Source organism: Sus scrofa, chromosome 7 (genome assembly GCF_054392235.1).
Source record: "Sus scrofa isolate SSC_HxYL_T2T_F1_AM1 chromosome 7, Sscrofa_HxYL_maternal_Yorkshire_Landrace_v2.0, whole genome shotgun sequence".
Classification (NCBI taxonomy): domain Eukaryota; kingdom Metazoa; phylum Chordata; class Mammalia; order Artiodactyla; family Suidae; genus Sus; species Sus scrofa.
Window position 1 is genome coordinate 136,685,542 of NC_139389.1, and position 10,218 is coordinate 136,695,759.

At 66.1% G+C, this 10,218-nt stretch overlaps 1 protein-coding gene across 1 annotated transcript; it reads left to right on the forward strand.

Moving 5' to 3' along the window:
• The first annotated feature begins 739 nt into the window (after nt 1-739).
• Nucleotides 740-4,444, forward strand: TMEM121 (transmembrane protein 121). Its single transcript, XM_084967142.1, has 2 exons — nt 740-829; nt 2,946-4,444. The coding sequence occupies exon 2, from the start codon at nt 3,121-3,123 to the stop codon at nt 4,075-4,077; it is 957 nt and encodes a 318-aa protein (XP_084823268.1). The 5' UTR covers nt 740-829; nt 2,946-3,120; the 3' UTR covers nt 4,078-4,444.
• The last annotated feature ends 5,774 nt before the right edge of the window (nt 4,445-10,218 follow it).

Genomic DNA, 10,218 nt, shown 5'->3' on the forward strand with positions numbered 1-10,218 from the left:
AGGGTCCAGGGTGTCCTCCAGGCAGAGGCCAGCAGGTAGGCGGCCAGTGCTCCCTGCCTCCCGATCGGGTGCACGTGGCCGGGATATTGGGGGCACTGCTCGGTGAGGACAGGGCGGGGGCTCCTGCAGGGGGAAGGAGCCTAGCGTGCCCACCCTGGATGGTTGGAGAAGAGGATGGGGGCTGCCCACTGCCCCTGTTCTCCGCCGTCAGAAAAAAAACAAAAACAAAAAACCGGGAAGGCTGGGGAAATCCAGGATCCATGGCCTTTCCCGGCCGCGGCACCGTGCCCTCAAACCAGGTCCCTGGGGGCCGCCTGCAGCCAGTCGGCGGTCGGTCCGGGCCTCGAGTCGGGGCCAGCTCCTTGGGTAGGCGCAGGGTCCAGCAGGCCGCCTGTCGCGGGCGCTTGGGGTCACCCCGTGGGAGGCCTGGGTATGGACTGCCGCGGAATCTCAGGCTCTGAGCGGAACCGAGGCGCCTGCGGGGCGATTCTCGGGCTTTGGGTGAGGAGCGCGGAGAGTCTTCCTGGGCCTGCGCGTGGACGCCGGCGGGGTCCGGCTCCGCAGGGCCACCGGTCCCCGGCGCCGCCGCGGCGCAGTGCTGTCGCCGAGGCAACCGGCGCTGCGGAGGGGGCGGGGGCGCGGGGACCCCCACCGGGGTCGGGGGGGGGTGGCCCGCGGCCGGGAGCGCGGGGCGGGGCCTCGGGCCGGGGGCGGGGCGCGCGCGGACGCGGGGCTCAGCGGAGCGGAGAGGAGCGCGGCCTCGGCCGGGCGCACAGACCGGCTCGGCGGGGCCGGCCCCGGCGGCGCAGCATCTGGCCGGCGGCGGCGGGTAGGTGCAGGCGGGGCGCGCGGGCAGGGCGCGCGTGCCGCGGGACCCAGTGAGCCCTCGACTCCCCGGGCTCAGGGGCGGCGGGATGCAGGGGCGGCGCTGCAGGGGTGAGGCCTGGGCGGCGGGGCGGCTGGGACCGGGGCCTGTCGGGCGGGGGGCGGGCGGTGGGGGCGGAGGAGGGAAGACGCATCTTGCGGGGAGCGGCCCAAGCCCCGCACCGCCCTCTGTCCGATCCGGCCCGGGGAGGGCCGCCCCTTCCTCTTCCCCTGTCGCTCCTTGTGGGCACTGAGGGATGGTTGCTTACGGGCGGAGGTGCGAGGCAACCGGGAGGAGGCGGGGAGTGGGGGGCCCGGAGGTTCTCGAGCCTGTGAGGTCCGGGCAGTGGGGCATGCAGGGGTCCCGGGGCCCAGCACAGGACGGCCAGGGCAGCAGCGCCTAAGGCCGGTCCTCGGAGAGAGGCTGGGGCAGGGTATGGGGGAGGGGCGGCCAGGCCCTGGCGCTGGCTGCCTGGGGCTTCCTTTGTCAGCTCCCGTTGGGATGGGGTCTGGCCAAGCACCCTCAGCCCCTCTGCCCGTGTTTGACGAGTGACTGAAGGAGCGAGAACGCCATGGAGTGGATGGGGAGACGAGGGTTAGTGGAGCCGTGGCTATTTGGCTAGTTGGCCGGGCCAGGGGCTGGGATGAAGGAAATTCCCAGGCCTCTGCTGCAGCCATAGGAGGCCCAGGCTGGGGCAGGGAGAAGGGGCTTCGTAGGTCAAGCACATCCACCCGGAGAGGGGGGACACAGGCTGGCTGCGTGAGTGGGAGCAGGAGCTCATGGCGGTGCGGCGGCAGGGGCACATGCCCACGGCTCTCCCCAGGCATCTTCTGAGGCCTGTTGGAGCTCGCAGTGGTTGGGGGTCCTGGGTGTGGCGACAGAGACCCCTGGGAGGTGGGTGCTGCGTGGGGTAGCAGCCGCAATGAGGGCAGGGGTGGAGGTGCCATGGGAAGGGGCTGTGGTGGCACCAGGGGCAGGCTGAGTACTTGCTCCACAGACACGGGTGATGTTACATTTTATGTCCTTGTCTAGACAGGGCAGTAAACAGCCCTGGGGCCAGGGGTGCTGTGGGAGGGACAGCAGGCGTGGGGACCTGGCTGGGAGTGAGCCGGGAAGTGGGTGGGGCCTCCGTCGTCCCCTGGGTGTGAAGGTTGGGGACTGGTGTGGGACTCTGACCAGCACAGCCATGACAACCAGTGCCAGGGGTGTGAGAGAGACGCAGGGGGCTCCGGAACCCAAAGGAAGCTCGGGTGGGTGTCAGGGGAGGGAGGCCTGGCTTCCTGAGACTGCCCTGAAGGTGCAGGGGAGGGGGCGGCAGGGGGGCCACCCCTTCGCGGTGAGCCGGACCCCGCGGGTGAACTGGTGGGGGCTGGGGGAATGTACGCAGCGGGAGATGCTGCCAGGGCCAGAGCCTCCCAGGGCAATAGGGAGCCACGGTAGGAGCAGGGCAGGGAGTGCTCCACACGCTGGCTCTGTGGACGGCGGACGGGAGGGGAGACCAAGTCGGCCGGGGCAGAGGCAGGGAGGCACAGAGAGGCGTGTAGGATGGGATCCTCAGGATCTGGATGACTCTTAGTCCTGCATCCGAAAACCGGTCCGCAGCCCCGGCTCCCGGCTCCCGGGATGGGGCCTGGTCTCTGCCGGCCTCCCTGAGCGCGCGGCGGTGCTGAGGGCGCAGACCCGCCTCCCGCCAGGTGCGGCGCCCGCCAGATCCCTCGGGAAGGCCTCGGCCGGGATCCGGGGCGTGCGGCCCAGGCCTCCAGAGCCGGAGGGACAGCGGCGTGGGCCCAGCAGGAACAAACCACCAGGGCCCCGGGGACGCGCGCGGCGGGGAGAAGCCACTTCCGTTCCGTTCCGTCCCCGGCGCTGGCGGGAACGAGGGCTCAGGTCTCAGGTCTCAGGTGGGGCTGCAGCGCCCCCTGGAGGCCCCGCTCCGGCTCGCGGTCCCCCGTGCGCGCATCGGCGCGTGCGCGAGCCAGAGGCCGGGGCCCGGAGTAGGGACAGCGCCCCTCGCCCGAAGCAAGTCGCGGGGGCGGCCGACCCCTCAGCATCCTGACTCTTTCTGCTCTGATTCCCTCAGATTCCGACCTCGCCGGCCGGGAGCGGTGGCGCCCTCGGGGCGGCTGGACCGGCCCCGCGCCATGCCCGAAGGCTGAGCGCCGCAGCCGCCGCCGCCGCCGCCGCCGCCGCCGCAGGGCCTCGTCCCGCCTCGCGTGGGGGCGCACCCGCCCAGGTCGGTGCCCCGGCGGCGGACCATGGTGCTGCCGCCCCCGGACCGGCGCCACGTGTGCCTGACCACGTTGGTGATCATGGGCAGCATGGCGGTCATGGACGCGTACCTGGTGGAGCAGAACCAGGGCCCGCGCAAGATCGGCGTGTGCATCATTGTGCTGGTGGGCGACGTGTGCTTCCTGTTGGTGCTGCGCTACGTGGCCGTGTGGGTTGGCGCCGAGGTGCGCACGGCCAAGCGCGGCTACGCCATGATCCTCTGGTTCCTCTACATCTTCGTGCTGGAGATCAAGCTCTACTTCATCTTCCAGAACTACAAGGCGGCGCGGCGAGGCGCGGCCGACCCGGTGGCGCGAAAGGCGCTGACGCTGCTGCTGTCGGTGTGTGTGCCCGGCCTCTTCCTGCTGCTCGTGGCGCTGGACCGCATGGAGTACGTGCGCACCTTCCGTAAGCGCGAGGACCTGCGCGGCCGGCTCTTCTGGGTGGCCTTGGACCTGCTGGACCTGCTGGACATGCAGGCCAACCTGTGGGAGCCGCCGCGCACCGGGCTGCCCCTGTGGGCCGAGGGCCTCACCTTCTTCTACTGCTACATGCTGCTGCTGGTGCTGCCGTGCGTCGCGCTCAGCGAGGTCAGCATGCAGGGCGAGCACATCGCGCCGCAGAAGATGATGCTCTATCCGGTGCTCAGCCTCGCCACCGTCAACGTGGTGGCCGTGCTGGCCCGTGCCGCCAACATGGCGCTCTTCCGCGACAGCCGCGTCTCGGCCATCTTCGTGGGCAAGAACGTGGTGGCCCTGGCCACCAAGGCCTGCACCTTCCTCGAGTACCGCCGCCAGGTGCGCGACTTCCCGCCGCCCGCCCTGGCGCTGGAGTTGCAGCCGCCGCCGCCGCAGCGCAACTCGGTGCCGCCGCCCCCGCCGCTGCACGGCCCGCCGGGCCGCCCTCACGGGCCGTCGCCCACGCGCGATGCTCTGGACACGTGACAGGGCCCACGCGGCTCCTGGGGCCACCCCGGGGGCGCTGAGCCGCGCAGCGGCAGACGCGTGGTTTGCATGGGATGGGGTCGGGGTGGGCTCCCCCCGGGGCCAGGTGCACTGAGTGCCGGTACCCGGGGGCCCCGCAGCTGCTGCTTCATCTCAGGAATCCCTTGGACCACAGACCTCGGCCCGTGCCCGGCCAGCCCGAGGGCAAGGGTCCCGCCCTGCCAGCTGGGGGCCTGGGTGGGAAGGGAGGACAGCATGGGCGGAGGTCTGGTCCCTTGGGGTCCGGCGATGAGGGCCTCAGGCTCAGAGTTAGGGGCCAAGGAGGCCTCTGTCATTTTAAGACTCGTGTTTACAGTTTTGTATGCAACCCGGCAGTGCTCTGCTGTTTTGCTGCGCCTGGGCTCTGCTGGCTCCGGAGGGGGTTTGGGGGGGTGTGTGCGGCGTGAGCGAGTGAAGGTGGGGACTTGGACCAGTCCATTTCTCTGGAGCTCCTGGGTCGGGGCGCCATGGTTGCTCAGTCCTGGCGACACCTCCCTCCAACCTCAGTGTCCCCATTCTGGAATTCCTTAACGCCATTCCTCACCCCAGGGCTGTGTGGCCCCAGGTCTCTGCCTCCACGCCTCTGGCCCAGAAGGAGGGTGGGGACAGGGTTGTAGCCACCGCGCTGTCCAGCGCCCAGGGCTCTCCTCCCGTGCCCAGGGCTCTTCCAGCCCAGGACAGCCGGAAACCACTTGGGACTAGGCCTCGGCTCTGCTCCCCGTGGCTGTTACGGCCGCAGGTCAGGAGCGTGGCACCTGGCGCCGATACCGGTGGAGTGGGCAGCGGCCCGGGCCCGGGCCACACGGCGCCCTGGAGAGGACGCCTAGGCTGGTCTGTCTGAGCCCGGAGTGCCGAAGTCACACGAGCCGTATGCTGGCCTCCGCCTGGGCCCCTGCACTTGCGACGTGACCCAGGAGGGGCCCTTTGCCTCTGGCCTCGTGATGCCTGGATGATGCTGTTTGAGGATGCCTCGCGGGGCCTGGGCAGTGGGCACGCACAGCTCCTCGAGGGCACTCTCTTGGGGAGCCCCCACCCCCCTAGCCCCGAGGTGAGCCAGGCGCTTGCTCACTTGAACCGCCTGATGGCAAGGCCCGCTGTCCCTGCTGCCCAACAGGCCTAAACCCTTGGCTCCCAGAAGGGCAGCGAGCTGGCGGTTCGGAGCAGGGTCCTCTCGGAGCCCCTCCTGCCGACCGCGGCGGCTCAGGCCCCTCTCCCCAGCCCGTCTCCCCACTGCCTCCTGAAGTCTGGCCTCCCAGTCGGCTGGCCTGGACCACCGTCCTCGGTGTGCAGGGGCTGCACGGCAGCTACAACCCCGCCCCCACCCTCCAAACTGCCCCGGGGCCCCGCCCTCTGACCATGCCCTGGGCAGCGCCTCCGGGAGCCTCCTCTGTGCCCGGCAGGTGGCGGGTGGGAGGGGCGGAGGGAGCTGCCCTGGAAAGACCGGGAGAGGCAGAGGGGTGAGGCGGCCAGGCCGTGGTTTTGGGGTGGGGCAGTGGGTGAGGCCGGAGGGGCCGGCTCCTGTGGCTGAGGTCCACCCTGTCTCGTCCTGGTCTCTCTGGGCACACACACGGGCTTTGGGGACGGGGACCATTGCTGTGGGGTTGGCTGGGCTGTGAGGCCCCCACCTCAGTGTCGCAGGTGGGAACTGGTGTCCCTGACCTTGGCTCACTCCTGGGGCAGAGCAGGGGGTGTGGGGCTCAGGGGCCCCAGTCCTTCTGGGCCTCGGTGCTGGTCGTGGCCTCCTGGGTCTGTCCCCACTGGCCTTCCAGGCCTTGCAGTGCCAGGGACCCTGGGCCCGGTCTGGTTTAACGGCCTCTGTGCCCCCAACTGTATCTCTGAAGACATCTGAATGCGGCCCTGGCCACACCCACTGTTTTCATGACCAGGGCTGTCGTCCAGATGATGTGGCCTGTGGCGTCTGCCCTCCGGCTTGGCCCTGGGAACAGGATGGGGACCTGGCCGTGTTCCCACCTGCCCTTCCCTGGCTTCCCGAGGTGGGGTCTGCAGTGGCCTGAAGTGACCGCGAAGCCAGCCAGCCGGTCCCTCGCCCCCCACCACCTCACTCGTGAGCGCCCAGGTCCTAAGGGGCGTCCGTACCATGCCGGTCCCGTGCAGGCCCTGCCACTAAACCTGGGCGGAGGCCACAGGCGCCCTTGCGGGCGTGGGGGGTCCGGGCCGGGAGGCCTTCCCCGGAGTGGGGCTGGGGCCGGCACGTGGAATGTGGGCTGGGACGCACGGGAGGTGGGGAGGGTCTGGGGGGAGTCCAGGAGGACCCCAGGCCTGACCACCACCCGGCCTGTCAACTCCTGTCCTGGAGGGCACACAGGAGTTTTGGGGGGGCGGCTGGGCCCGAGTGCCCATCTCAGAGAGGGCCTGGGACTGAGCGAGGGCCGCAGAGAGGAAGGGGACGACAGCTGGAGGTCCAGGCTGGGAGCCCCCCAGGCTCGCACGGGCCCAGGCTGCTGGTGGAAGGCGAGATGCCGGAGTTGGAGGCTGCGGACCTGGTCGCCTTCTCGGGGGTGAGGGGCCTCCGTGTCCCCTTCCTCCTCCCGGCGTGGTGGGTCAGATGCACCTGACCTGCTGTGGGGGCGCCGGGACCGCCACAGCTTGTCCCTCCAGATGAAAACACATTCGAGCTTCTGCCCCTTCTTACGCTTCAAAGCGCCTTCACCTTCTCTGCAGGCAGATGGCCTCGGAGTAGGAAAAACCCAGCTTAGCAAAGAGGAGCCTCCCGTCTTAAGGGACACTTAAAACTTCACGCGGTCAGATCCGTTTCGTCCCATAAGGCAGGAGACCCAGTGACAGCACCTGTCACCGCCAGGTGAGGATGGCCGCCAAGCTGTCTGCTCCCTGGGGGGTCCCTTGCTGGAGGCCCAGGTGGAGAAGGGACGGGTCACCGCAGAGTCACCCTGCCTCTTGCGGCTGAAGCAGGAGAGGCTTCGTTCCTGGCTGAGACGAGGTGACTGCCATTTCGCAGGAGAAAGGCTGAAAGACCCCCGAGTCAGAGGACCTCTGCCTGGCAGCGGGGGCTCAGCTGTGTCAGCCAGCTGGGTGTGCAGGGCTGCCCAGGCATAGCGGTGCTGCTCACGTGCCCAGGTGCCCTGGGGCCTGTCGGCCGCAGGCTGGGGACCGGCAGGTGGCCGTGTCATTCTGTCTGAGTCTGAAGGTCCGAGACCCACGAGGGCGGAAGTCCGAGGGCCGAGCCCCCTTCTCCACCCTGTGCTCCGGGGCAGGAGGCCACAGCTCCGGCCAGGCCACCTGCTCGCCCGGTCACTGACACGCCCAGAGACAGCCTTACCTGCTACCCGAGGGTTCCTGTGGCCCAGGCCTGTTGGCGCGTAAAATGAAGCACCACGGGGAGGGAGGAGGGGGGAGTGTGGCGGCAGCGGTGGGGGGGGCGGCGGGAAGCAGGGCAGCGCGGAGGCCAGAGGATGCAGATCGAGGCGGCGGCCTGGAGGTGAGCAAGGTGCCTGCTGGTCTGCGGGCGCCCAGTGGCTGCCCCGTGGCCACCCCGCAAGGTGACAAGGCCGGGCTTGGCCTGGCGGTCACGCTCTTCCTCTCTTCGGCCCCGTGGTCGGCATAGCATCACCCTGTCTTTCCCGGTGCGGGTCACTGAGGGAGGGGCTGATTGCCCTCCCACTGCCGGGGCTCCACGTCCCCCCAGAGACACGACACGAGAGGACAGCATTGTGGGTGTCGTGTCTCCCAGTGAGGCGGGCACTTGTCCTGGCTGCTGGCCTGTCCAGGATGCACGTGCCTCCTGCGTCTCAGAGCTCCCGCTGCTCCATCCGGGCTTTTAGCTGCGGCACAGACCGGGCACCAAGCCCTTGAAAGGGGCCCTTGTAAGAGCCCTCCGTGTGGTTCTCAGAAGCTGGCATGAGAGGCCTGGTTTACGCCCCACTGTCCTGAACCTGGACACGGGGCGGCCGGGGGTCAGACGGGCGTCTCCCCTGTGGAGGCAGGGGCCGCACTGGGGCCTCCTCAATCCCCACAAGCGCAGCACCTGTAAAGTCAGTAGATTTCAGGTTTTGTTTTTCCTCCAAAGCCTTTGCCCTCATTGACCTTCTCACGAGCAGGAAACGAGGGTTCTGGTTCTCCAGCCTGAAGGGTTGGGGGTCTGGCGCCTGCGCTGGGGCTGGGCCGGCGAGCTGCGTCCCATTTCCCGGCCTGTTCTGGGGTGGAGCGTCTCTAGCAGGTTCTCTTTGGAACATACACTCGTGGTTCCCCCTCTGTGGAGCCTCTATACTCTGTTTTTCTATTAGATTATCTTTCTTTTATGGGTTTGGAGGAATCCTGTGTAAATTCTGGCCACAATCTTCTTCCTCTTCTTCTTTTTTTTTTGCTTTTTAGGGCTGTGCCTGTGGCATACGGACGTTCCCAGGCGAGGGGTTGAATTGGAGCTGTAGCTGCAGGCCTTCGCCACAGTCACAGCAACTCGGCATCCGAGCCGCGTCTGTGACCTACACCGCAGCTCATGGCAACACTGGATCCTTAACCCACTGAGTGAGGCCAGGGATCGAACCCACATCCTCACGGATAGTAATTGGGTTCGTAACCCTCTGAGTCGCAACAGCAACTCCCCACACGCAGTTCTTTAATGTGTCACTTTGAATCATGGAGGCACCTGCCAACCCACCACCCAAATAAATAAAAACTGGCATCCTACCAGTGACTGTGTTCCGCAGAGGCCCCCAGCCCGGCCCTGCCCCTCTCATGTGATGAAACTTCGCCCTGGCCCTGCCTTTCCTCTGTTTCCATTTGTGCAGATTTATTGAGTTGATACATATTTCTGAATGTGCATTTTGGTTTTAGTTGTTCTTAACTTCGTGGAAAGTGTGTCGCGTTGTATATATTCTCTGACTTTTCCCTTCCTTCCTTCCTTTCTCTCTCTTTTTTTTTTTTTTTTTTTTATTTTGTCTTTTTAGGGCAGAACCTGCAGCATACAGAAGTTCCCAGGCTAGGGGTCTAATTGGCGCTGTAGCCGCCGACCTACACCACAGCCACAGCAACACCAGATCCGAGCTGCATCTGTGACCTACACCACAGCTCACAGCAGCGCCAGATCCTCAACCCACTGAGCGTGGCCAGGGATCGAACCCGCATCCTCATGGATACTAGTCAGCTTCCCTAACTGCTGAGCCATGACAGGAACTCCTGACCTTTCATTCTGCGTTTTACTAAGACTATCTGTGCTGTCACATCCCCCAGCCCCCGGCCACCACTGTCCTTGCTGTCCCTGAGAATTGGGCTCCTCGAGGGACTGCTATGAGAGGGGCATACAGGACTCGTCCTTTTGTGACTGGTTGATTTCACTCAGCACACTGCCCCCATGAGCATCCATGCTGCAGCCTATCAGAATTTCCTTCCTTTTTTGGGGGGGGGGGGCTGCACCTGTGCTGGTGGACGTTCCCACGCCAGGGACTGAACCCACGCCACGGCAGTAACCCAAGTGGCGGCCGTGACAACACTGGATCCTTAACCTCCTGAGCCACTCGGGAACTCCTGAATTTCCTTCCTTTTCCAGGCTGAGTAATAATCTCTCTGTGAATGGGCTGCGCATCATCGAATGTTCCGGGTACACTTAACTCAGTTTTTCTGACCAGGTTTACACTGAGTCTCCTCTTCCTCTGGGCCCAGCAAGAGGTTGGCCTCTTTTAGTTCCTGTTGGACCCCTTTCTCCACTAATTGTTGTTTAGATTTTTGGCTTACTTTAAAAATGCAGGGAGTTCCCATCGTGGCTCATTGGGGTAAGAAATCTACTAGTATCCACGAGGATTCGGATTTGGTCCCTGGCCTCGCTCACTGGGTTAAGGATCCCACATTGCTGCAAGCTGCAGCGTAGGTTGCAGATGTGGCTCGGATCCGGCATGGCTGCGGCTGTGGCCGTGACTTGCAGCTGCAGCTCCAATTCGACCCTAGCCTGGGAACTTCCATGTGCTGCAGGTATGGCCCTAAAAAATTAAAAAAATTGCCAATTTGGTTGTTGTTTCATTGTGAATTGCCAATTTACCTGTGGGTCCACCTGACCTCCTGGCCTTCTGGCCTCTCCCCTAGGTTGCATCCCATTGCAGGCTGAGGCTCCAAGGCTGGAAAGAAGCTTCT

Excerpts from the sequence above, each read along its gene's own strand:
- TMEM121 (XM_084967142.1), top strand. The coding sequence starts at position 3,121 with ATGGTGCTGCCGCCCCCGGACCGGCGCCACGTGTGCCTGACCACGTTG.